Source organism: Macaca nemestrina, chromosome 4 (assembly GCF_043159975.1).
Source record: "Macaca nemestrina isolate mMacNem1 chromosome 4, mMacNem.hap1, whole genome shotgun sequence".
Classification (NCBI taxonomy): Eukaryota; Metazoa; Chordata; class Mammalia; order Primates; family Cercopithecidae; genus Macaca; species Macaca nemestrina.
Window position 1 is genome coordinate 157312129 of NC_092128.1, and position 27288 is coordinate 157339416.

The following is a 27288-nucleotide window of genomic DNA, read 5'->3' on the forward strand; positions in this document are numbered from 1 at the left end:
ATGCAAATTAATTTTTATTAAGTATCTATTGGATTCTTAGCAAGAAGACGAGCTATGGATGGAAAATTACACAGTAAAAAAAAAAAGTTTTTATCTAGTATTTATAATTTCAAATCCACAAGAAATGTTAAGAAAACCTAGAGTAAGAACCTGCCCTTGTGTGCGGACGAATGATTGTTCTGCTTTGAAAATCTGCTCTGTGACTAGCCATGTGAACTTGAGTGAGCCACTTCACCTCTCTGCACTTCAGCCCTTCATCTTTAAATTGAAGGATTGGATCATAGGAATTCATTGTTCCTCACACGTCCTTGGGGACATTTGACTAGATAAGTGTCTTCTTTTGTTACTTTACATAAATTCTTGTGCCTTAGAAAAAATATCAAGGAAAAAGTGGGAATGACCTACTGTTAATCACAGATGATCAGAGTCTGAAGAAATATTCTCTAGTCCAACATTTTACTTTAAAAATGTGGAAACGGAAATGCAGGAATATGAGTTTAGAGGCCTAAGAGCACAGTCGGTGGTAGATCCAATTCCTGCCATCCAGTTCTCTTGCTTCTGTTTCTAATTAAGGCATTTCATAATCCTCCCAAATGTATAGCTTTATTTTCATCTGAAAGTCCTTTTTGTGTTGACTGAGGTTCATTTGTTTGTTTCCCACAGCTCTTTGACATTTAACTAGTCATTAAGAACTTAGATAGCATGCGAAATAGCAAGGGCAGAGCTCAATAAATCTTTTTTAGGGAACAGAAGTAATACTTAAATCACAACTTTCCGTCACCTCTTCCACCTACCTGGCACAATTTAGACATCTCTTAGACAAAAAGAAAAAAAAATAGTTGAAAAGAAAACTATTATAAAAACTTAGATGTTAATAACATGTTACTAATATTGGGGGAGAGAGAGCTATAAATAAAGATATCAAAACTTTCGTATTCGGCCGGGCGCAGTGGCTCAAGCCTGTAATCCCAGCACTTTGGGAGGCCGAGGCGGGTGGATCACCTGAGTTCGGGAGTTCGAGACCGGCCTGACCAACATGGGAAACCCCGTCTCTACTAAAAATACAAAATTAGCTGGGCCTGGTGGCACATGCTTATAATCCCAGCTACTAGGGAGGCTGAGGCAAGAGAATTGCTTGAACCTGGGAGGCGGAGGTTGCGGTGAGCCGAGATGGTGCCATTGCACTCCAGCCTGGGCAACAAGAGTGAAACTCTGCCTCAAAAAAAAAAAAAAAAAAAAAAAAAAAAAAAAAAAAAAACAACTCTCATATTCATACCTACATAAAGAAAGATGATTTACCAAGAGTAGTTATTTGTCACAAAATTACGATTACATTTTGGGAAACAATAGTCAAAGAAGTTGTAAACATTAGCTTGTCGTGTTCCGAAACCATCTAGAACAAGAACTACAAATAGGACTTATAGTTGTTTCATATCAATAATGCTATAATACTTGGCGATGTACGTGAATATCCTGGAAATTTGCCAGACCTTCTAAACCATGTCCTTTCCATGAACCTCTGTTTAGCAATATCTGAACAAGGAAAAGAAGGCAGTTGATGTGATTTTAATATCATAAGGGACTGCTGGCACACAGAGAGACTTTTTAAAAAACGGTTTTATTATATTTCATTCGATGGACTATAATCCAATTAATTAATTGATTTCCTGTTATCACACACTCATACTGTTTCCAAGTTCTCTCTTTTTTTTTAGCAATGCTACAATGATGTACATTTCTCTCAGAAACATGAGATAGCACCTATTTCCCCCAAACCAGAAGATAATGCTTTTTAACATTATAAAGTTTTTCCTATCTCTGGAAAAGTTGCTAAATTTTATGGAAAATTTTTTATATAACTACATATCCTTCTTTAAAGGAAATGCTTTATGGTCCTTCCGGTTCAGAAAACCACTCAATAAGGACAAGTCTCTTTTTATATTCTTTAGAGAGTCTTCTATGTGGCAGCTGAAAACAAATGTAATAAAGAACCATAGAAAACAGTGCTTGTGGCATTAACATGATTGGAAAAGAGATGGGAAATCCACTTCAATAGTTATATCAGGGAAGAAAAGTCTCACCATTTCATCAACAGTAGGTTCAGCTTGTCTTTGATAATGAAATGGACTCCAGCATTCAGTGGTCACCTTAGAAATTAGAAAAGGAAAAAGAGACAACTAATGTTAACATTCTTTAAAAAACAAAACAAAACAAAACTCCACAAAGCTACCAAACTAATTGGGAAAGGATTCATTGTCTTAATTAGAAATAATTATCTTGTTATCAAAGTACACTGATTAATGTTTCATCAGTGACTTCATCTTGCATATATACACATATATAGACAAATATGGAATATGTGTAGGTATATACAGTATACACACATTATATATCCATATGTGTGTGTGTGATATGTGTATGTGTCTATGTGTATTAGATTCACTCCTCAGCCCTCACATAGGGCAATCCCAATCCATGATCTCACATTTAGAAGAGTTGGTGGAAAGAGGGGATCAGGAAAGTTTTGTGAAACAGCCCACTGTAATTTCTTAGTGCTCTACATTAAGTATATAATGGGCATCCGTTTTAGAAACGCTGATTGAGTTTAAACTCAAACCAAATATACATTTGGAGTAATATCTCAAGTTATAGTGTGGGATATCTTTTATTACATTTGGCGCCTGTCAGTGTAACCTTCTTACTCTCAGCTTCTACTCCTTTTGAAAACTTTATGTACCTGATATCAAACAATTTCTACCTAGGGCACTTCAGGACTGCAGCAAAGGGCATTTGATGGAGTCTATAAAAGGTAATAAAAGGGTGCTGTGGTCTGAACATTTGTGTTGCTCCCAAATTCATATACTGGAATGTAATACGCAAAGTGATAGTGTATTTGTCCATTTTCACATTGCTGTAAAGAAATACCTAAGAAGGCCGGGCGCGGTGGCTCAAGCCTGTAATCCCAGCACTTTGGGAGGCCGAGACGGGCGGATCACGAGGTCAGGAGATCGAGACCATCCTGGCTAACACGGTGAAACCCCGTCTCTACTAAAAAATACAAAAAACTAGCCGGGCGAAGTGGCGGGCGCCTGTAGTCCCAGCTACTCGGGTGGCTGAGCCAGGAGAATGGCTAAACCCGGGAGGCGGAGCTTGCAGTGAGCTGAGATCCGGCCACTGCACTCCAGCCTGGGTGACAGAGCGAGACTCTGTCTCAAAAAAAAAATAAAATAAAATAAAAAAAATAAATACCTAAGACTGGGTAATTTACAAAGAAAAGAAGTTGAATTTGCACACAGTTCTACAGGCTGTACAAGAAACATAGTGGCTTCTGCCTTGGGGGAGGCCTCAGGAAGCCTCCAGTCACCGTGGAAGGCAAAGGGGGAGCAGACATTCTTACGTGTCAGGAGCAAGAGCAAAAGAATGAAGGGGGAGATGCTACACACTTTTAAACAACAGCTCTCATGAGAACTCACTTATTATCATGAAAACAGCACCAATAGGGTAATGCTAAACCATTCATGAGAAATCCAATCCCATGATCTAATCACCTCCTACCAGGCCCCACCTCCAACACTGGGAATCACAATTCAACAGGAATTTGGGCAGGACCACTTATCCAAATTATATCAGATAGTATCAAGGGGTGGGACTTTTGGGGAAGTAACTAAGCCATAACGTTTTTGCCCTCATGAACGGAATTAGAGCCCTTATAGAAGAGGTTGAGGGGAGTTGCCTTGCTCCCTTTTTGAAGCAGACACTGAATCAGCTGGTGCCTTGTCTTGGACTTTTCAGCCTCTAGAGCTGTGAGCAATACATTTCTGTTGTTTACAAATTATCCAGCCTAAGGTACTTTGCTATAGCTGCCTGCAAGAACTAAGACAAAGTGATTTCAAATTTTATTCTGAGGGGAGTCTGCAATGAGATTAAGAAGAATGTAGAGACAGGGCAATATGAATATTCATTAAACATCTTGAGGGAGTATGCTCCTTTATTTAAATATTTATGACAATCACAAGAAGTTTTATTATCACTATTTTACACATCTGGAAATTGAAGCACAGAGAGTTTAAGCAGCAAGTTTAAAGTCCAGTGTTTTTACTCATATAAAGGTAAGGCAAGTTTGGTTTCCATAAAGTCTAAACCCCAGCAGAATTCTGGAGTTCTAGCTCCTAAAATATAGCCAAAGAACAAGAGTTTTGAAGCAGAAAACTGACAAAGTAGCTGAAGTGACTGAAACAAGTGCCAAGCGGTTGGATTTTATTTTTGCCACAGTGTGTAGCCTGCGGATTCTTAAAGGACTGGGCCCATATGTTCAGGTTTGTTACATTTTAAGGATGCTACCTAGTACCCAGGGCTTGACACAGTATATAAGAGTGCATTTACTAGCCATTTTCTGGGTTGCAAAATTCCTTTTTAGAAATGAGTGAGAATGATGCTAAGGAATACCAAAGAAGTCCTCTCAACCTTTTAGGGCAATCCAAAAAGAAAACACCCATACACATGTGGAGTTCATTCATAAAAATCATTTGTTAGAATCAAGTATTTCCTCTTTTTAAAATAAAAGTTAAATGTAGAGTTGCTTAAACTCTTTTTTTTTTAAAGTGAAAGTATACTTATCATAAATGCAGTATAACTTTGGATAAGAAAATGAGAAAATCCAATATGATCTTAATTTTATTTCACCAGAAACAAGAGATTTGGATTCCATGTTAACATCCTATGTTTCTTTAATACCAACAGAAGCCACTCTTGAAAGTCATTTACTGTTAAAGAGAGGAGATTAGATTTTTTTTTTTCAAGATAACAAAATACAGCCCTATATTCTTTCTACCTGCAAAATAAGTTATGATCTTGCCCTTTGGAAGCAGGAAACTTCTCCATCTATAACCCCAAACTAGTAGAGTTCTAATGGTTTTAAAATATGCTCACAAATTCTTTTACAGAAGAGGTCTTCAGAAGGTGGATCATAATACTGCCCCCCCACCCTTAGTGTGAGCTGGATTTAGTGAGTTGCTTCTAACACACAGAATAAAATGGAAGTAATGATGTTTAACTTCTGAAATTAGGTCTTAAAAGGAATTGTGGCCTCTTCTTGTTCTGTGTCTTAGATGCTCACTCTGGGGAAACCAAATGACATTCTATGAAGACACTCAGCCTCATGGATAGACCAAAGTGGCAAGGGACCTATCCCTGCAGTCAACTCCCATCAAAAAACTGAGGTCACCTGCCTACAGCCATGAGAGGGAGTTAGCAACAAACCTTTCAGCCCCAGTCAAGCCTTCAGATAACACCTTGAGAGACACTAACCACCTGCGATTATAAACACATGAGAGACTCTAAGCTAGAAATGCCCAGCTATACCACTTCCCAACTCCTGACCCACAGGGACTATGAAAAAATTTTTTTGTTTGTTTTAAGCCCCTAAATTTTAAAGTAATTTGTTATGCATCAATAGATATGTAATACGATAGTTAAAAGTCATACAATGGATAAGAAAGTACTTGAAATAAGAAACATTGATCAAGACACAATATCATTATTTCATCATAATATAGTCACTTCATACACAGACTATCATTTGGTTGACACTGTCATTTTGAACTCTTTTTGTTTGTTTGTTTTCTACCTTTTAGATTGTTCACACTTTTGTTTAGAACTGCCTCAAATCTGTCTGATAAAACCTAGTGAAAGACCTGTCTCTCCTGCTTGTTAATATATGACAGCATAACCTTAAATTATTTATCCAGTGACCCAGTGTTGTGACCTCGGTTAAGCTCATGAAAAATTGGTCTCGTTTTGTCCATTCTACGTGCATTTCCCAAAAATTGTGTGCTATGTTGGATATAGTTTTAATTCTGTATATAGCCAATGGGATGTGTATAGCTAATATTTTATTTGTTAGTAATCCAATTTTCATCGTAAGGATTAAATGACTAACTCTAAATGCTGTTTACACTACATGAGAGCTGAAGGAGACTAGTCTAGTTTGTGCAATAAGAGGTGAGTCTAGACACTGTTTAACTGTGGACACAGTTTTGTCTGATTGCTTACATAGAGCAGAGTTCAGCATTAGCAAAAGTGACTGTTTCAAAAATAAGGTATCAGGAATGTACTCAGCTTTGAGGAAGAGAATAACCAACAGTGGTTGCTTAAACAAGTATGGGGCTTATGTTTCTGTAAAATAGAAGTGCAGACATAGAGTTTCCAACCTGGGTGCAGCTTCTCAAGGATATCCTCAGTGAATCAGGCTCTTTGCATGTGCCTGCTCCACTGTCTTTCATGTCTGCCTTTGCCTCACGGCTGGAAGACAGCTGCTGATTTACCAGGTATTACATCCAGCTCCAGGCAGGAAAGAGAGCAAAAAACAAAGCTTTGTCCTTATAAGACTCTGTCTTATTTTTTATTTTCCAGAAAAAGAAAGTCCTCCTCAGGAATTTCTGACTGTATTTCATTGGCCAGAACTGGATTCCATGACCACCCCTAACTACCGGGTAGGCTGAGAATTCAAATGCTGAAAATTGCAGTCTCCACAGTGAAAGACATGAAGAAAGAAATTGATTGAAATGGGTTAATTAATTCAATTAGCAACACTTTTTCTCAGTGAAGGAGCTCAGAAAGAAAATGTTTTGGTTCAGTCCTGGGTAGGGATGCTGGACAGCGCTTAATATCACCAGCACTGAAGGTAATAAATATTATCTCTCTTTTCTATCATGAATATGAATGATACTCTGAAGGCTGAATGCAACCTAGGAATTTACGTGAGAAATGAGGCATGCAACACTTTTGAAAATATATTAGCCCAAAGTCTGTATTACTGCATATTTTATTCCCCTTTTAATATGCTACAAAAGGTTTGAGCCATCAACTGAATGCTGCCAGAGAAGAACAAACAAGTACAAGAATGCAAAAATAAATGCTGGGAGTCAAGTTTTCACAAGATGTTCTTTATGGTTGGTATGATCACAGTGCTAAGCAGACTAATTTGCTTCCAGCTCTATTCCATAAGCCTGGTTCTCCAGGAAGTTTATCCCAGGCTATCTATGCAGAAATGTACATGGGGCAAAGTGGGTACTGGAGAAAGCATTCCCTGAACTCCTTCTCTTGCCCCTGCTATCCGATTCTTTGTAACTTCTTCCATGCCTGAGATCTTCTCTTCTATTTTGAGAACATGAAGGAAACATGCTTGCTTAAGTACATTCTGATTAGGAATTAAATATTTAATTCTGATCATTTTTAGTGTCTGAAATATATTTTGCATGCATAGTCAAATGATAATTATAACTATAAAATGTTTTACATTCTACAAACTTTATCCCATGTTACTAATATTCAGGAAATGATCATAGGAAAATATTTACACTAGGATACTGTTCAATATTTTAACTGTTTCTATTTATACATAGTGTTAAGAAATTCTACAATGAATTTATATCATCTCCATAATAGGGAACAAAAATCGACTTCACTTTTTCCAGGAGGCTGTTGTCTTCCAAGACCATAATTAAACCAAGTTTGGGTTTATAGAGTTAAAATCATGAGATATCCCATCTGTGAACACGTATTCATGGCTATAATTTGGATGTTTGTTGTCTCCAAACTTCATGTTGAAATTTGACCCTCAATATTGGATGTGGGGTGATATGGTTTCATTGTGTCCTCACAAAAACTTTCATCTTGAATTATAATACCTATAATTCCCACATGCAAGGGCGGGATCAGGTGGAGGTAACTGGATCATGGAGGCAGTTTCCCCCATGCTCCTCTTGTAATAATGAGTGACTCTCACAGGATCTGATGGTTTTATAAGCATCTGGCATTGCCCCTGCTCGCACTCACTTTGTCCTGCCACCCTGTGAAGAAGGTGCCTTCTTCTCCTTTGCCTTCCACCATGGTTGTAAGTTTCCTGAGGCCTCCCCAGCAATGGGGAACTGTGTCAATTAAACCTCTTTCCTTTATAAATTACCCGGCCTTGGGTATTTCTTCACAGCGTTGTGAGAGCGGACTAATACATGGGGCCTAATGGCAGGTGTTTGGGTTATGGGGCTGGATCCCTCTACAATAGATTAATGTTCTCCCTCAATGGTGAGTTCTCACTCTATTAGTTCTTGTGAGAGCCGGTTGTTTCAAAGAGCTTGGCACGTACCTCCCCCTGCCTTGCTTCCTCTTTTGCCATGGAATCTCTGGGCCCCCTTCACCTTCAGCCATGAGTGGAAGCAGCCTGAGACCTTCACCAAATGCAGATGCCCAATCTTCAAATTTTCAGCCATCATAATTGCAGCCCAAATAAACCTTTTTCTTTATAAACTACCCGGTCTTAGGTATTTCTTTATTTTGTGTTTATTATTGTTTCTTTATTTTGTGTTGTATTATTGCAACACAAAATGGACTAAGACACTCACCAACTCTCTTGAATTCAAGAGTTTCATGGTTTATGTAGCGAACATTGTCACATAAAAATACCACTTCCTAGGCTCCAGTCATGACGATCCAGGTGAACAGGAATATGGCACCAAAAGTCTGCCTTTTTAAGTAATACTCCCGTTGAGTCTGATACAGACAGTTCCCAGGTAGGCTTGGAAAAACACTTATCTGATAGTCATTTGTTCACTGATGGAAGGCCAAATTTCATGCCATAGTCCACTCTTATGCCCACTGACAAGCCACTTTGCTACTCACACCAGCTTCTCCATTTGACAGTGGTTCACTGTCTTCCCCATCTTTCAACAGATAAATTGCATCTCCTTCTCCTCGGTCACAAGGAGTTAATACATTAATATTTTGCATAATACTCCTTGTTAAACTATTCTGTCATATAGATAAGTGTTTCTTAGTTAAATTCAATTGAATGTCTACTGTGAATAAAATTTAGATAAGACCAGTGCCTCCTCCCAAATGAGGATTTTTAGATTAGATGGCTCCTGCTTGTCTGCCACTAGGTATGAATTCCTTCGGTTTTTAGTGATACACTACATGGCACAATTGAATGGTTACCATTTGGAAGCACCATTTCTTGGCCAATTTTAACCTTCAGAAGAATTGTTCTTAGGGTAAAGATTTATCTTTAACCATTTTCTTCAAAGAACTTTCTATGTTACTTTCTTCTTTCCAAGAAACGGGTCTATTTTTCTACTAAAAACCTACAGAAGGATTTCTCTTGGCACAAGGCATGCCTAGGGAGCTATTCCAGTAAACCAGCTGTTATTTTTCTCCTGGCTATCAGACAAAGCTTCACTTAGATATTATATCTGAGGTCTCATCTGAATTTAGGAAAATGAGACTGCTTGTTTCAGAGATAATCTTCCAGCTGTGCTTGTGCAAGTCTCATTAAGTCCTTGAAAGAGTAAGAGGAGAAGGAGGGTGAGGAAGAAGGGGAGAAAAGAGGAGGAGCAATGACAACAAATGAATTTTTAAAAGTATGTCTTAACTATCAGACATAGAACTACAGTGTTTTAATGACATGTCTCACTGAATCCCATGAAAGTTCTGAGATATTTTTTATAGATGTATTTTACAGATAATAAAAACCAAGGCAGAGAGAGTCTAAGTAAATTGCACAATGCCACATAGCTACTAACAGTCAAAGCAAGATTCAAAGTGAGCTCTGTCTGATATCAGAGCTCTCATCCATGCACTGTGGGAGAACCCACTGGGAGACAGTACTCGGGCAATGTGTTACCACGTCTTGTAGCATAGGCCTATCAGTCTGGTAGCATCAGAGCAGCCAGCAGAAACTGTAGTGGATCAAAATCACAACCTACCATCCAATTTATTGGAGGGTCTCCAATAGCCTCAGGAATCAGGCTGGATTTAGGAATGTGAGCCCCCCTTACTCACCAAATCAACACTTTACAATTCATATGCTATGTACCTTCTATCTACTGCACCAAAGAAGTTCAGTTCTAAATTTCTAATGAAACTATCAGAATGATTAAAGAGAACCTCATGGCTGTCAGAAAAAATATCAAAAGTCAGTCCGATGCCTGAATTGGCCTTGTTGACTCATATATCCTCTCTTTTTACAGGGCGAAGAGCAAGTATTTGGCTATTGATTAATGTTACGTTACGATTGTTAATGAGGCCAAACATTCAGACAGTTTTAATTGTCCAAACTCCTGGGCTAATTAATGCAATTTTGAAAGGGATTGGGCAGGACTCACAGTTTATGTTTTTATATAAGTGTTTAGCATAGGTCTTGACAGAGAACATCCCAGTATATTAATTTAATATTCCCAGAGTTACTTATCAAAAGGCTGTACAATATGATGTTTTGCAAAATCAAAGTAGTTTATTATCTTGTCATCATCGAATTTTTTTCATTTATATTTCAGTTCACAGGGACATAAGCATATCAGTTACAAGACAACCCTATAATAACTAAATACAAAATAGCTACAAGGCTGTGTATATATTGTCCACTATGTCTAATATATTACAGAGCTGAGTAACAAGACGATTTTCCCAAAACACGTAAATGCTGATTATTCACATTACCTGATAGGAAGTTCCTTGTAGAGTTTTTCCTTGATGAGTATGTATGTTGTTACTTAGAAAATCATCTTCATTTAGATCTAAGAAAAGAGATAACTGTTACATACAGAATATCAGAAATTACATGATTTAGGAAGTTTAGGTACAATGTAACACTCATGTTTTTATTTAGTCTGTAAGACATTACATTGGACAGGTCAAAAATATTTTTTTCTTAAATATATGCTTTTTTTTTTTTTCTACAAGAAAAAGATCAAAATAAAATAGAAATTTAACAAAATAGGTATGCTGCTGACCATCTGTGTCCCTGAGGAAGTGATGGAAATTCACTGTGATTCCCTTTCTTGGTAATAATAGGATTGTAGACTAGCTACAAAAGCCACTTCTAACTTCAAAATGCTATGACTCCATGCAGTTATCACCTCACCTGTTTCTATTAAACTAAGCCTTCCACCCCTGGCATTTTGAGCTTCATTAGCCTAGGTCTTCTCAACATGAATTATTTATGCTGAAATTGTTCTATGCATGCTTTAGTAAAAGCTTTGCAATGTAGCATCCATTTGCTTGCAGCTAAATGAAACCTTTTCAAATGTAGCAGCACTTCCCTTTTAGCTCCTGTAAATGGGAGCTTCATTTATTTAAGTCTGAAATACATGGTATGTCAAAAGAGGACAAGACTTTATGGGTCACTTAATCCAAGCCTCTTATTTTACAGATGAGGAAAGTGCGACCCAACATCACCTCGTCACCAGGCCAGTGACGTTTCCTTTCACTTTCACTCCTATTTACTTGCAACCATTGCTTCAGTTTTCTACTATTCCTCATTCTCATATTCTGCAGTGGAAGCAAGGACAGGCAAGTCCTATCTTCCATACACAGTGAAAAACAGGTACAGATTTTTCTCCAGATCTCCATCATAGCTATAGTTAAAAGATATGTTAAATTCACAGCTCAGTCTCAAAGTTACTTGCACCAATAACTTAGTATTTAAAATGAGACTAACCATACAACAGGATTCCAGAAAGTACCTAAATTTTAAAATGAGCCAATTTTGTGATCTGGTTCTTTGAATCAAGAATTTATGTCACAGGGTCAGGCTGCTAGAAGCTGAGTTTTTGCAGCTTGGTTTTTAGTTTCTGTATTGAGAAAAAGAAATATTGCCTCCCTTCTTTTATTTCTTCCCGTGTTGTCTCTTTTAGTCACCTTTTTACAGGAATTTTGAATTACTCCTTCTATAGCCATTCTTCTGGGTATAGAAAAAGAACAGTAAAGTGGCCTCCTGTGTTCTAGAGTCTGGAATCAAGCTTAGAAAATAAGATACGAATATGTGCAATACACTTACATAACAACACAAGGCAGAAAAATGAGTGATTCATACACAATACGATGGAGAGAGATCACTACGACTCCGAGAACTTGTGGAAGAGACAGGGCCAGAACGGAAGCTTGAAGAATGGATACAGTTTGAAAAAGTGGAAGGAAAGGAAAAGGTGTAAATTTAGCAGTGATGCCATGAACTCTGGCCTATTATGCAGCATAAATGGAACATGTTTAATTAAGTGTAGAGATTGAGGCTGGTTAGGCCAGAGGGCGATTCTGGATACAGAGTAAGAGGAGGTAGGGCTGGATAGGTGACTGAGGCCCAATTGTAATGGGCCCCGAGTACCAGGTGGAAGAATTTGAGCATAAACCATTAGACCAATGTTGTAAATATAAATATCTACAGGAATCAAATATATAACTAAATGAAGTTAATTCGATCAAGAAGGCAATGGGGATCCTACAGTGAGCTTAAGATCCAGCTCCCCAGCTACAGGGTAGCCATGGCTCTGAGCTCTCTCAGTTGAAGTCACCCGAGACTTTGGGTCCTGGACTGGCACTTTCCCTCGTGTTTTTCAAGGGTATACAAACGTATGGATTTTCATGTAAAATGTCCTGATTTTTAAAACATCATATGGCCCCACCAAGCTTTTCTTCTGAATAAATTCAGCTATAGAGGTACCATTTCACAGGCCCTGCCGTAGAAAATGGGGGACCTTTAAGGGTTGGGACTAAATTAGGCAAACTTAAACCTTTGGTGTCTGGTCTTATACGTTTTTATTTATTTATGATTCCCAAATATTACCCTCCAAAAAGTGCTTTATAAAGACAGAATCTATTTGGTCCTAAGTAGCAGCACAGGCAGGAGTTGAATTAGACAATATGTGGGCTGTATTTTCCAAAGTTGGCCACAACCATGCCTTCCCATTCCATCAAGAAATTGAGTCTAATTCTTCTCCTGTTGACTCTGGGGTGATCTTAGTGACTCACTCGTCACAGTAGAGTGCAGTGGAAGTAATATTTTGTGATTTCCAAGGTTAGGTTAAAGAAGCCTTGCATAAGCCGGGGGCAGTGGAGCACCTACATCCCAGCTGCTTGGGAGGCTGAGGCAGAGGATTGCTTGAGGCCAGGAGTTTAAGATCAGCTTGGGCAACAGAGTCAGGCCTTGTCTCAAAAAGCAAAAAACAAACAAACAAAATTACAAAACAAGAAACCGTGCAGCTTCTGCCTTGGGCTGTTGGGATCTTCATTCCTAGACACTTCTTCCTGTGATGTGTGAAGCTCCCTTGCATGTTGCACACACTTGAAACCCAACCCTGAGGCTGGGAGAAGCTGGAGGGACATGAAAAGGCCACATATAGGTTCTTTAGTTGGCTGCCCAGCTGAGCCGAGCCTAACCTAGACTAGTTGTCAGACATGTAAGTGAAGGAGCCTCTATATGACTCCAGCTACCAGATGTTTAAGTCCTCCCCAGTCATTCAAGTCTTCCCAAATGAAGCCTCTGACATCACATTGTGGACCAGTTCCGCAACTGAATTACTGACCTGCAAATGTATGAGCCTAATAAGATGTTCTGTTATACTACTAACTATTGGAATGGTTTGTTTGCTGCAATAGATTATCAGAACATTCAAGAACTACATCGTAGATTACCAACATCCATGTGCACAAAAATATGCCATCCAGCATAAAAATTGAGATTACAACTGCCCTTCAAATACAGAGGCAGTAAAAGGAATAAAAGGGATGTAAAAAAAAAGTTTTTGTTTTTAATCAGTTTTTAGGTTTTCTAACATAGATACTTCTGACTATATTACTTTTCAAACAGGCAACTCTAATCTCAGTAAGAACTCCTCTAAAGAATTAAAGGATCTGAAGATTCATTTGGATAAAACACTAGAAGTCTAAGTGGTCTCATCATTGAATTCAGAAAGCCTTCCTTGGATATATGAGGCATCAAACCATGCAGTGGGTACCCTTTCCTCAGGGACTTTTTTCCCACCTTGTAAGCAAGCATTTAGAGGTGTGAAGTAGGATTTCCCTCTGGTGTTCCTCATGTAGTCCAGTTTGGCCAAAGTTAAATTACCTGCCCTTGGGAAACACGTTTTTCTAAAATTAAATGTGTGTTTCCTGAAAATTAACCAGAATGGTGAATATATTTGTGAATTTATACCATCTTTTGCCATCTTAAAATTAAGCTACTTGGCCTCAGGCCAATGAAGAAAAATAATTAATAAGATCTTGAAAAATTAAGCCAAAATATTGATAAGCTTACATTGAAGAGGCCGGACAAATAATGATATTGACCAGAAGTCAGGAGAGAAATTAGGTTTCAAACCAATGGTAATTGAAATGGTGGACTAGAGTAGAAATCCTTAAGAACACCTCTTCTTTTCCTCTGCGTTCCTCCTTTTATAATTAATCTCATCAAAGCCACATGTAAAGAAGATTTATTTTTAAAGTAAGTTTGCAGCAGTATAGGTGAAGTTAATGTTTCTCTTATTACTAACATTGTTTTCTGACTTTGTCTGGTCCCTCACTTCCCTTAGTAATATATGCCATTTTTCCCCAGCTTTTTCTTGTAGAATAGTCTGTCACAGTTACACTGATTGATTGAAAAATTTCTGAATCTCCAAATAAGTTTTGTTTCCTTTTTATTATTTTTTAAAAGTTGATTTATTTTTATTCTTTGTACTTTCTGGTATAAAATATGAAAATCCTATTCTTGAAATTATCTTTAATTAAATCATAACTTAATCTTAGGTAAACTCCAATTCACAGATTCAAAGGTTTGTTCTTCTCAATTCTTTTTAGTAAAGTTGAATAAATTTAAATATTTTAAAATGGACTTTAACTTACTAAAATAAATATTACAAATATTCTTCCTATTTATAATGCCGAAAATTTAACAATTAACCTGAATTGTAGATTAATTTCTCCTCACACCTAAGCTATGCCAATTTTTTAGTTGTAAAGTCCTAAGCACTCAATGTATTCTACATTATTTTACAGATGCAGTCTCTTTTAATAGAACAGATGTAGGCTTAGATAAAAATCTCCTTAGAAGAAGGAAATGGACTAGATAAATTAAAAATATTATGCATCTGGAACTCAACTTATTCTGACAAATTTGGCCTTAACCTATATAGTACAGTCATGTTGTTGAGCTATGGATTAATATACCAGACACAAATCTTAGCTAAATATAGCCTGTGGAATCTTTTCATCAGGTCCCAATATTCTTTAGGGCTGAAATGCTATTAATATAATGTGTTAATGTCAAAATATCATTTTGAAATTGAAATTGAGGAAAATTGCCTTTTTTTGGCCTTGAATTTTATACGATTGCTTAGGACTTAATGTCACTCCTACAGTTTATTTCCCTATATATTTTCTTCTAGTTTATTGAAGCTATCTTTACAATTTCATCATTAGTATCTTGTAAAATCATGTGGGCTGTGGATGACAACAATGATGCACTTTCCCATCTTCATCTCACTGAACTCCACAGACTGTCTATCCTCAGGCACAGTAAACTAACCCTAAGTAATTATGCAATTAACAGCTAAAAAGGAGTGTTTAAAATGAGAAAGAAATATTTTAGGTTGATACGTAGGTCACTAATTACTTAGAAATACTCTGAACCTTCCAAATGAAACCACTATACCCATAAAATTAGAGCCTACAACTTGTGGCCTTGAATTTCTCCCTTCAATTTATAATGTTACAGACAGCCTTGGTCTCTGGCCATCAACTCTTCCTAGTATGGCATTAATCTCTAGGAAATGTCCAGTGACTCAACTGCTGCTACTGAAATGTCTGCTGAGGTTCTTGGACACACACACATGCACACGCACTCGCTGAACACACACGGTCACTCAAGACCCTGAGAAATATCAAAGCTGGGAAAAATTCTGTAAAGGCCCTCTTTCTTCCTTCGCTGACAAAGCAACCAGAAGTAACTCACCTAAGGCCAGGATTCTTTGCTGCTTTTTCAGTGTAGCTATAATAGGATTCCCTGCCTTTTATTCCCAAACTAACAACACAAAACAAAAAACGTACATAAGAGAAAGGTAGTTTTAGGAAATAGAATACTTGAAGAAATTTATGGAAAAATTTATATCTACAATACTCTTTAACACCGTTATACCTTCTTTATCCATAGATCGATATACAATAATCTAAAATAAAACAGGTGCTTATAGAAGGATTAATAGATAAACGGAATGGTGGATGATTAGAGAAACTGATAGACGAGAGTTTGATTAACTGACTGAAGGTGTGGATGCTTATAGCTGGCATCCGTGTGGTAAAGACAGTCCAATCCAAACATGATAGAGAGGGAGGTGGAGCAAGGTGGCTGAACAGAACCCTCAGTAATCAGCCGTCTCACAGGAATACCAACTTGAATAGCTCTTCACACAAGAGAGCACCTCCGTAAGTAAGTAAAAATCGGGTGAGTGATCACAATACCTGGTTCTAACATCATCTCCTTGAAAGAGGTACTAAAAAAGTAGGAAAGGCAGTTTGGGATTGCTGACTCCACTGCCCTCCTCTATCCCTGGTGGCATCCTCATGGTGCTGAGAGAGAATCTTTGTGCATGGGGAAGGGACAGCCAAGTTATTGTGGGACTTTGCATTGACCTCAGTGCTGTCTCTCACAGTGGAAAGCAACACAGGGCAAAATTCAGTTATCTACTATAGGGGGAGCATATAGACTCACCCCCAAATTCTGACTAGCCCCTCCAGAGTCGGCTGAAGCACTTTGGGGTCCTAAGTAAACTTGAAAGGCAGTCCAGACCACAGGACCTGAAATTCCTGGGCAAGTCCTGGTGCTGTGCTAGGCTCAAAGCCAGTGGAACAGAGGTGCACATGATCCAGTAAGACATCGGTAGGGATGGCCAAAGGAATGCTTTCATCACCCCTTTCCCAATCCCAGGCAACACAGCTTGCAGCCCCAGGAAAGACTCCCTTCCGCATAAAGAGAGGACACAGGAGAGTAAAAAGGACTTTGTCTTGCAACCATAGAATAGAGCACTAGGCAGACTCCTAAGGTTCCCAATCCATTCTTCACTCCCAGGTGAAATTTCTAGACTCTTGAATCATCAATAGCTAATATAATCAATTGTTTTTGTCATTCCCATAACCCTTGGGGGTGAATACCAAGCAGATCAACTTTTGATACTGTTTTTCATCTTTGTAAACTCCTAAGACTTTCTGTTTTATTACTTGTCTTCCCAAAGTTAAGTAATTTTAATTATGAAATCACTTACTATTAATATGTTATTCTACACCTGACTGCTAATTTACTCTCCTGGAAATTTTTAAATTATAAAAAGACCTAATTATATATTCATAATCAAGGTTATTTCTCTTACATTTTTTAAGAAGACCTAAACATAACTATTAACATATCGATGTTATCTTTAGAGTTTATTTGTGCTCTAATTTTTATTTTATTTTTTATTTATTTATTTTTGAGACGGAGTCTCTCTCTGTCGCCCAGGCTGGAGTGCAGTGGCCGGATCTCAGCTCTCTGTAAGCTCTGCCTCCCGGGTTCACGCCATTCTCCTGCCTCAGCCTCCCGAGTAGCTGGGACTACAGGCGCCAGCTACCTCGCCTGACTAGTTTTTTGTATTTTTTAGTAGAGATGGGGTTTCATTGTGTTCGCCAGGATGGTCTCGATCTCCTGACCTCGTGATCCGCCCATCTCGGCCTCCCAAAGTGCTGGGATTGCAGGCTTGAGCCACCGCGCCCAGCCTAATTTTTAATATATTTTCAAATTCTTTTGTACATTAAAACTTTTAGTTTTCTTTTCAATTGCTTATTTGCTTCAGCAGGCAACTTAACTAGATCCCACTTCCTTTCTGTACATGTGTCTATGTGATGTTTATACACATATGTATATGTATACATGTATATAGTAATAGTTTATAATAATGCATATTCTATTCTATCTTATTTGGTTTTCCTTTTTAAGTAGACCAGAATATTCCGCTTATTTTCATGGTGAAAGATGTAAATTTTTCTTACCTGCCCTTTAAACTACTTTGAGAAAATGCAAAGTCAGCTGAACTAAATTTAGCAGTTACCTTTTAGCTGACAGGGCCTTCTGATGTGGGAATCATTCTTATGCTTGCTGTGTTCCTGCCAGATTTTGTCATTCACAGTTTTTCCTTCTAAAGCGAAGCAGAGAATTAGTTAGAATTCACAGTAACATTTGTCCAGTAAGTATAAGACATTTGAAATCAAAACAAGTTCAGCACGGGAGTTCTAACTTGGTAAGTGATATCTTAAGAGAGCTCTAGTTCTAGGGAGTTGTAGTCCCTCATGGACAACTGCAGGTATCCTGTGGGCTACCCACTTATTCCCATGAACTACATAGGCACCTCACCATATATGATAGAATGCTGTTACTCTAATGTCTCTTGACAGCTTATGATTGCATTATTCTTTGTAGTAGTTTTCTTGAATTCAGAACCAATTATTATTATTATTATTACTTTTTTAAGACAGGGTCTTATGGTCTTACTCTGTTGCCCAGGTTGGAGTACAGTGGTGTGATCATAGCTCATTGCAGCCTCAAATTCCTGGGCCATAGCTATCCTCCTGCCTCAATTTCCCAAGTAGCTGAAACTACAGGCATGTGCCACCATGATAGGCATATATACATATATATATATATATGTAGAGACAGGGTCATAATCAATTGTTTTTATGCATCCTTAAAAGGTTAAAGTATCCTTACCCTCAAGATTCCCCATCATTTCTAACAAACTAATTGTGTAGAAAGAACACTGAGCTGTGATGGTTTCAAGAAACTCTAAGATCCTTGAATGGAAGGTAAATGATTTGCTTAACTTTGTCCTCCCAACATCTAAAGCAAGGCCTGGACATGTGAAGAAATGAATTGTACCAAATGGAAAATTGGAGTCCTTTCTAAATTACTTACTACAGATAAATCTTTCTACATGTTCTATCCTACATTGATAAAACAAATGTTAAATAATGCCACCAATGCGTAGCGTGAAGACAAACTCAGCATGCTGTGTTGTTTCTAAAGTCACTATTTGCTCATATGTTTTGATTATAGAAAAGGCAGTTGATCATCAAGAATTGTGTTAGGATAGAAATATTGGTTGTATCGTATGTACGTGCTGAATAGACTGAGAATGGATCTAGATGAAAAAGAAAATTTTGCCTTACTTCCTTTTATTTAAGACTATGCGCTATTCAAATCAGGGCTGATATTCAAAATATTTAACAGCGAGTGACTGCAGGACCCTGATAGGATCCAGCACCTGTAGATGTTACTGCTGGGAGAATTGAAACCTGATTAAAACGCAGATATCCTTCAAAGTTGTACCCATTGTGGGGTATCACCTTAGTCACAATGAGCTTTTCAGATCCTACCAGAAAATTGGTTTTTTAAAAAGAAGGAAATGGGTATTAGCACCCGACTCCTCTGCTGGGGAGAAGGAAAGGGAAAAGGGTACCCACAAGTTTGGCACACTACATTAAAAGAAATTATTGAGGCCCAGTGTGGTGGCTCACGCCTGTAATCCCAGCACTTTGGGAGGCCGAGGCTGGCGGATCATGAGGTCAAGAGATGGAGACCATCCTGGCAAACATGGTGAAACTCCATCTCTACTAAGAATACAAAAACTAGCTGGGTGTGGTGACACGCACCTGTAGTCCCAGCTACTCTGGGAGCTGAGGCAGGAGAATCGCTTGAACCCGGGAGGCAGAGGTGGCAGTGAGCCCAGATCGCACCACTGCACTCCAGCCTGGCAACAGAGCAAGACTCCGTCTTAAAAATAAATAAATAAATACAATTATTGACTGGATGACCCAGATGTTTCACCATTGTGAATGTTTTATAATTACTGACTCCCTATTTGCTGTAAAGTAACAAGAGAGATAATCTATTAACTTTCTAAAAGTAATGAATAGAAATCGATGTTTACTTTAGAATTAAAATACAAACCAAACGGATTGCATGTGTTATTACTATGAATGCTATCACAAAAACTAAAGAGAAGATCTGGTGTGTGAAATGTTGTAGAAGAGACTTTTATAATAAAACCACTTTCTGCTAATTTTTTATTGTCTCCTAGATTCACAGATCTAAAAAGATCTCTAACAAGTCACCTTGGCCATGCAGCAGCCAAGCTACACATGGAGAGCTGGAAGATGATCAGCCAATGAACTACCAAAGAGGATTATTCTGTTTAAATATAACAGGAAATTATTGCAAATAAATCAATGAGTTCTTTGTCATAGCCATTTAAAGTTAGAATGAAGCCACTTTTAAAAAATGTTCTTCTATATAATTCAAAGACAACTCAATTTGACTTTCATTAATCAGTTTTGTTGCTTCATGACAGGAGCAGGAGAAAAGAACTTTTGGGGAGACAGAATACATCATTTACACTTGTAACTTTGGGAATCACTAACCAAATATTTTATTTTCAGACATAAATCTCCGGAATAACCTGGAAGAATAAAAGAAACAATATTTAAGTCTAGATTTAATAAATAACATCTTAATCAAACAGAAATTAGAATGTGTGCAACACTTTGGGAGCGGGAATGAATTCTACCTCTAACTAAGGTCTACCTATGATCTTGAATCTTCCTAACCCTAGGTGGCGAATTACAGTAAATACAAGTATAATTTGGGTCTATAAATTTCTATGCTATATGGAGAGACCGATATTCATAAAACCTGAACAAAATGGTAAGTCATTTTACATGAAAGTATCTCAGGATAACCAAATAGTTACTGGGGGGAAAGTGCTTTTCCAAATAATTATGTTAATAAATACAGAAAGAATGATGTAAATTGAATATAACCATTATGCAATCTCTAATAAAATAACAGATCTGGAAAATAATCACCAATTACTGATAAAGCCTAATTGAAAGGCTGATGGGCAACTTCATGCCGAATGGCTCCACCTGATACCATCTGAACCCACTGAGCCATATCACTGTCATAAAAATATGATCGTGCTAATCAATTCATGTGTGTGGGTGAAAACACACATATCTCATAACTGACATTGTTATAGCTTAAGTGTTTTTGACTATTGATATTCTTCATTGTCATCAAATTAAAACCGAGGTTACCCTTTTTTTAAGCTCGAAATTGTGAACAAAAACATGCATAGATAAGATTTCCTTTTTCTTAATTTTTTTTCCTTTTAATTTTTTAATGCAAAATGGTTAGGACATCTCTTGGCACATAGCAAACAATTCCAAACAAATAAGCTATTTGTAATATTGTAAAGTGAGGTAGGTAAATAACAGCAAGACTAGACATATAGCTTACAACACAACAAAAGAGAAAGTACGCAGCCACTCAAGACCAACTGTTTTTTGTTTTTTTTGTTTTGTTTTTTTTTTTTTTGAGACGGAGTCTTGCTCTGTCACCCAGGCTGGAGTGCAGTGGCCGGATCTCAGCTCACTGCAAGCTCCGCCTCCCGGGTTTACGCCATTCTCCTGCCTCAGCCTCCCGAGTAGCTGGGACTACAGGCGCCCGCCACCTCGCCCGGCTATTTTTTTTGTATTTTTTAGTAGAGACGGGGTTTCACCGTGTTAGCCGGGATCGTATCTCGATCTCCTGACCTCGTGATCCACCCATCTCGGCCTCCTAAAGTGCTGGGATTACAGGCTTGAGCCACCGCGCCCGGCCCCAACTTTTAAATATACATATAAATATATATATATTTGGACCTTTGCATACTTTATATATATTTGAATCTTATCACACTTTGGGATTTAACTAAAAGTTTACAGGAAACATAGAGTAGAGACAAACATGCTTAAAAAAACACAAGGATTCAATCAGCAAAATTCAAAAATCTGGGAAATTCTTCAGGACACAGACTCCAGTTTCTTCAACAAATAAATGAAAAGACACAAATGAAGGGACATGAACTGAATCCAGCTGAGCTTTTTGGATCCTGATTTAAACAAACCAACTCTGAAAAAGCATTCGAGTCTGTCAGAAATAGTTCAATATTGACTATATATTTGGCAATATAATGTCATTTGTCTTGTTTTGTTCTAGAGCAGTAATGGTATTGTGATTATGCTTTTCAAAAAATAATTCTTATTTTTTAATAATATACACTGAAGCATGAAATTATGTGTCTGGCACCTGCTTTATTAATACAAAAACAGTGGGGATGCAGTTGGGGGAGTAGAATGGGTAGAAATGAAATTGACTATAGGTTGATCCTTGTTTAAGTTTGGTGATATGAGTTTATCATTAACTCATCCTCTATGTATGATTGAAAATTTCCATAATGTTTTGAAACAGAAACAGAGGATGGGATTATGCTGACTGGACCGTGCTAATCAGTTCATGGGTGAGGGTAAACATACACACATCTCATCACTCACTGTTACAGCTTAAGAGTTTTCCACTGGCCGGGCGCGGTGGCTCAAGCCTGTAATCCCAGCACTTTGGGAGGCCGAGGCAGGAGGATCACGAGGTCAGGAGATCGAGACTATCCTGGCTAACATGGTGAAACTCCGTCTCTACTAAAAATACAAAAAACTAGCCGGGCGTGGTGGCGGGCGCCTGTAGTCTCAGCTACTTGGGAGGCTGAGGCGGGAGAATGGCGTGAACCCGGGAGGCGGAGCTTGCAGTGAGCCGAGATCACGCCACTGCACTCCAGCCTGGGAGACACAGCGAGACTTCGTCTCAAAAAAAAAAAAAAAAAAAAAAAAGAGTTTTCCACTATTCATATATTTGATAGTCATGTACTCACTTCGGCAACACAGATACATATTCTTGACAGTCATCAAATTAAAACGAAGGTTATCCTTTTTAAGCTCAAAATTGTAAGCAAAAACATGCATATATAAGGTTTCCTTTTTCTTAATCTTTTGTTTGTTTTTAATTTTTTAATGCAAAATGCTTAGGACATCTCTTGGCATGTAGCAAGAATTCCAAACAAATAAATCTGTTTGTAATACTGTAAAGTGAGGTAGGTGTATAACAACATGAGACATCATTTCCATCAGGAGAGTGGTGGGCAAAAAAAAAAAAAACAAAAAACTAAGGAACTCAATGGAGACTTCAATTTTATTTTAATTGCTTGGAATCTGAGGCGCACCTTCACTGATCTGGTTTATGTTAGAAAAATTGTAAATTGGTCAGCATCAGACACTTTCCCTTTAATTCAATCCTCCTGTCATCTATATTTTGGTAGCCTATATTCTGTGGAAGCATCAATCACAAGCCAACAGCTACTATTTTGTTTAAGTACGTGCCTTGGAATTAGTGAATTTCTTATTCATGGTCAGAATAAACAGCCTCACATACGTGGCGATAAGACTGAGAAAGGTCCTCCCGAAATCCCTTCTTTACTCCACCTCATGCTTAAAATGCCAGTGTTGTAGTTTAAATAGTTAACTGTAACTAAAATACAACTACGCCACCCTGACAGGTCCTTAAGCTGTTAATCACCCAATTACCTACTTACTATGGATGTGTTTTATATTTTTAACTGGGAGAAAGCTTTGAGCGGGGTGGGGGGGGTTGGGGGGGGACGGACAAAAAAGGAAAGAATATGAAAAAGCACAGAGTGCCCGGGTGGGAATAGAGTAAGAGCTTTTGAGAAAAGGGACACCCAGAGAGAACGTCACATAATTCACAATTTGGCTTCAGACCAATTCAGGGTGCAAGGAAGCCATTCTTCTGCATCCTCGGCAAGCAATCTGAAAGTTTCCCCATAAACCGGCTTCCTGCCCCTGTGTATTTCCTACTTATCAATTAAAATCCCATTACCTTATGCAACATGTGTATGTCATGTCCTCTGGCAGCTGGATGTGCTGAATGTAAAGCCAGACTGACCTAAATAACCTGAGACTCTTTGCAAACACATTTTTATGCGGATTAGAAAAATACTTCGGAAGATTTATAGGTCACTGATAGAAATATGTTTTTATGTATGCTCCCACTTTAATCTAGGCCTGGTTTAGACACGTTTCTTCTGAAAATTTAATTTTCACATCCCTGTCTACTGGAATGTCACAACATAGCTTTCCCATGCATCAGCATAAACAGAGAAATGGTAGCAAAGCAATCCACATCTAGATTTGTACTTGACAGCTGCAAAAAAAAAAAAAAAAAAAAAAAAAAAAAGTACTTTGGCACGAAGTCCACTAAAAATTCACATTCAACATTACGGAACTAAGGGAACATGAAGTTTACGAAGTCAATTTGACTTACTTTCTCTTTTTTGGTTTTGCATTCTCCAAATTAGAAACCCCCTGTAAAATAAAATAAAATAAAATAAAATAAAATAAAATAAAATAAAATAAATAATATAAGACAAAACGGTACCAAGAGATCCGAAAGAGAATTCATTCATTTTCCACTATAATCCAAATGCAGTTCATTTAGCCTCTTCCCTAGCAAAAGACCGATATGTTCCCCGTTGTATTTTAGTAACGTGTCACAGAAGTTTGGCTCAAATTTTCACTTTTTTTTTCCTTTCGTCTTTGTAACTTTGAGAAAGATAGGATGTTTCCTTTATTAACTAGGGCTCATACGTTATTTTAAGCTATTGCCAGTTTAAAAAAGCCCTTGCCAGTTTAAAAAAACAACAACAGGTCTTTTAAATTAAAACACCCAATTAAATCCTCATTATCTAAACCTTCTGTCCCTCCATCAATCCACCAAAACCAGGGAGACAGATACATACCACGGTGTGTTAGTTATATCATAGAGTGCCTTCATTTGAGAAAGATGGAAAGTAGCTTATCACAATACCCTGAGGGTGTTGAAATATATCTGTGATTCATCTGACCTTTTTCTTCAGACCCAGTGACAGTTGTGTAAAATCCCTTACACTTTGGGGAAAGAATTTATCACATTTTTCACCATCCTTGAAAGAGCTTAAACTGCCCTAGGCACCTTTAAAAGCCCTTCAGATTCTCTCTTTTTTATTCATCTACTCCTCCATTTAAAAAACATTTACTGAATATCTACATGAAAGGTAACCAATTGTGTTCTGGAGAGGCTCATTTGTTTGGCATGGCAGGAATTTACATACTAAAGAAAATTGCAACCAATATTCCACTTCTGAGAGGAAAAAACACAAATGCTAAGGCTAAGAGGAATGGTGAATGTAAACCGAAAAAAGGAAGTTTGATTTGATTATTCCAGTGTTAATAGTACCAGCCTGAGCACAGTGAAATCTAAGATAACCTTTCCCCAAGATAGTGATTGAAGGGGCCATTTATCTAATCTTTATTTTGTTTGTATCAAGATTTTTAACTGCAGAGGACAATTTGGATATCTTATTTTCCTAGCGGTTGAGCAGAGCGTTACTAAAATCCCACGTGCTGAAACAGTCAGTCCCTGAACTTGAGGAGCACACATTACCAAGTTTGAAATACTTGTGCATAACCCACAGGACATTGCTTGTAGGGAAGAGGTGGCAGATGGGGGTTGTAGGTAAGGATGTGGGAGTCATGAATTACGCCCTAATGTGAGTTAGGATATCAACAGGCTTTTGAGGAGTTAATGGTCAGGTGGACCACTTCTTCCATTCTCTATGCTTTGTCATCCTGTACCCTAGAAGTACACAATCTCTATTCAAGGTCTTTTTTTGAAATTGTTTAGGTCTTGGGCCAGATCTCTCCAAACCTCAGATTAGAAGCTAATGGTGTTCCTTGCCCTGCAATCAGTAGCCACACACATTTAACAAGCTTTGTGACAATCGTGAGGAAAGAGGACAGCCACCCATCTTTGTAGTAGTGCTTTTCTGTTATATATATTTGGAACTTACTAGGAAAGAACAAGCAAGCTCCATGCTCCACAGTCTATGCAATCGGGACCAAATATGTCCTAATAGTCAAAATCCATCATCCTGAGTCTCATTAGTTTGTCATATGGGTTTAGATAAATCTCTTGGGATTATGAATGTTGCCCTCTTCAAAACGGAGTGTACCTTTTGTGAGAATAGACAAGATTTGCAATAAGGAATATGGGAAACATTCGATACCTTTTAATTTTTAATTATTCAAGTCACAGTATTTTGGAATCAACTTATATCAGCATTCCTCTGCCTTTGCTATCAAAGAGGTTAATTCCAGATGACTCACAAAATGTATATGCAATTGAGCAAGAGAGTTTGAATCTAGAAAGAAGAAGTATTATGCAAACACAGTCTCCTGTATCACCTGGGTGAAGCTTTTGTTAATACAATTAGCTACGGGACCCACACAAAGCTTAAACACTTGTAACAGCTGATTGTGGTGAGAGGAACATAATTTGCTTCTGGTTTGAAGTTCGGAGACATCTGGACTGAGATTAAAAGAATTTCCTAAGACCACAAATTGAGATTGGTTACTTTTGCTATGCATGTTGTCACAATATTCTCTAGGGACTATCCACTTTGTTCTGGTTTTACTGGAATGGGGGTCATCCAATTTTTCCTCATGATGAATCAGTTTAGGTTTGGGAAATTTTGTTAAAAGACTTTCTTGTAATGAATATTTTGGGCAAAAAATTGAGCTGAAACTTCTTTTTAATCTCTATTAAGATGAAAGAGTTAGTGTAGTTCTCCTTAGGCAACCTGCTTCCTACAAGGTAGGGAGAGTCAAGCACATTAAATGTGGGTCTGGAGTGTGATTATGTGAGGAACAGGGATTACTTAAACAGGCCAACATCTACTTAATTAGAATAATAGGTCTATTCCCTCGGTGTTGCCTAGTTGTAGATTACTATTGAACTGGTTAAGCAATTTTTAGTACTGCTTATACCAGACTCAAAGCAGCTGTGGAAAATGTAAATGGCTTTCAATTCTGACTGCTGCGTACATAAGCAGACTGTCACGTACATTGGAGTTCATACCCTGGGTACTTTATTCCTAGAGGGGCAAGTCAAAGAAAGACTACATGCAGTTTTATTTTTAGAACCACAGCTGTGTGTGTGTGTGTGTGTGTGTGTGTGTGTGTGTGTGTGTGTATTCTACTCTGAATTCCAAAAGGAAGATACCACTTCAGAGAGTTATTTCAGTGAAATGAATGTCTAGTCCATTAATTTGCCATGAATACCGGGTAAAACTTACTCCTGTTAGCCTTCACTTCAGTACCCCTAAGTTAGGCAGTAATCATTTGTCTTACCTTTCATTCACTAGGGAATGTGTGGCTTAATTTTATTTTTCTCCCTAGCAATTGTTTGAAATTAAAAAGTGAAATGTAAAAAAATTATTACAAATGAACCAATAGAAACTAAGAAACATTTCCAGGCTGTGTTATTTTTAAGGTAAATGAAGGAAGGCTCTAAGAGCAAAGCACTTTCATGTATAAAATTAGGTCAAAGTTTTAAAAAATAGAAAGAGAAGATGTACCTTAAAAGAACAGATAAATTGTAGATATCAAATATATTTCTATTCTCATGCAGAGGTTACAGATGACTATCCTTTGGGATTGAGCCTAATATGTGCCTGTTTC

General features: G+C 37.8%; 1 protein-coding gene and 1 long non-coding RNA gene across 3 annotated transcripts in view; one reads left to right on the forward strand and one right to left on the reverse strand.

Annotated features, from left to right (window-relative positions):
• LOC105483455 (uncharacterized) overlaps positions 1–8728 on the forward strand; it is a 223265-nt gene extending 214537 nt beyond the window's left edge. For both annotated transcript variants that reach the window (XR_988293.3, XR_988294.3), the window contains 2 exons: positions 2763–2809; positions 6412–8728. This is a non-coding gene — a long non-coding RNA (uncharacterized lncRNA). The remainder of the gene's footprint in view (positions 1–2762; positions 2810–6411) is intronic.
• Positions 1–27288, reverse strand: part of LOC105483456 (SAM domain, SH3 domain and nuclear localization signals 1) — a 155062-nt gene that overhangs the window by 109471 nt on the left and 18303 nt on the right. Inside the window, exons 2-6 of the mRNA XM_024793314.2 lie at positions 24056–24096; positions 20266–20303; positions 17901–17987; positions 10492–10568; positions 2082–2147 (exon numbers count right to left, since the gene is read on the reverse strand). Of these exons, the coding sequence (XP_024649082.2) occupies positions 2082–2147; positions 10492–10568; positions 17901–17987; positions 20266–20303; positions 24056–24096 (309 nt within the window). The remainder of the gene's footprint in view (positions 1–2081; positions 2148–10491; positions 10569–17900; positions 17988–20265; positions 20304–24055; positions 24097–27288) is intronic.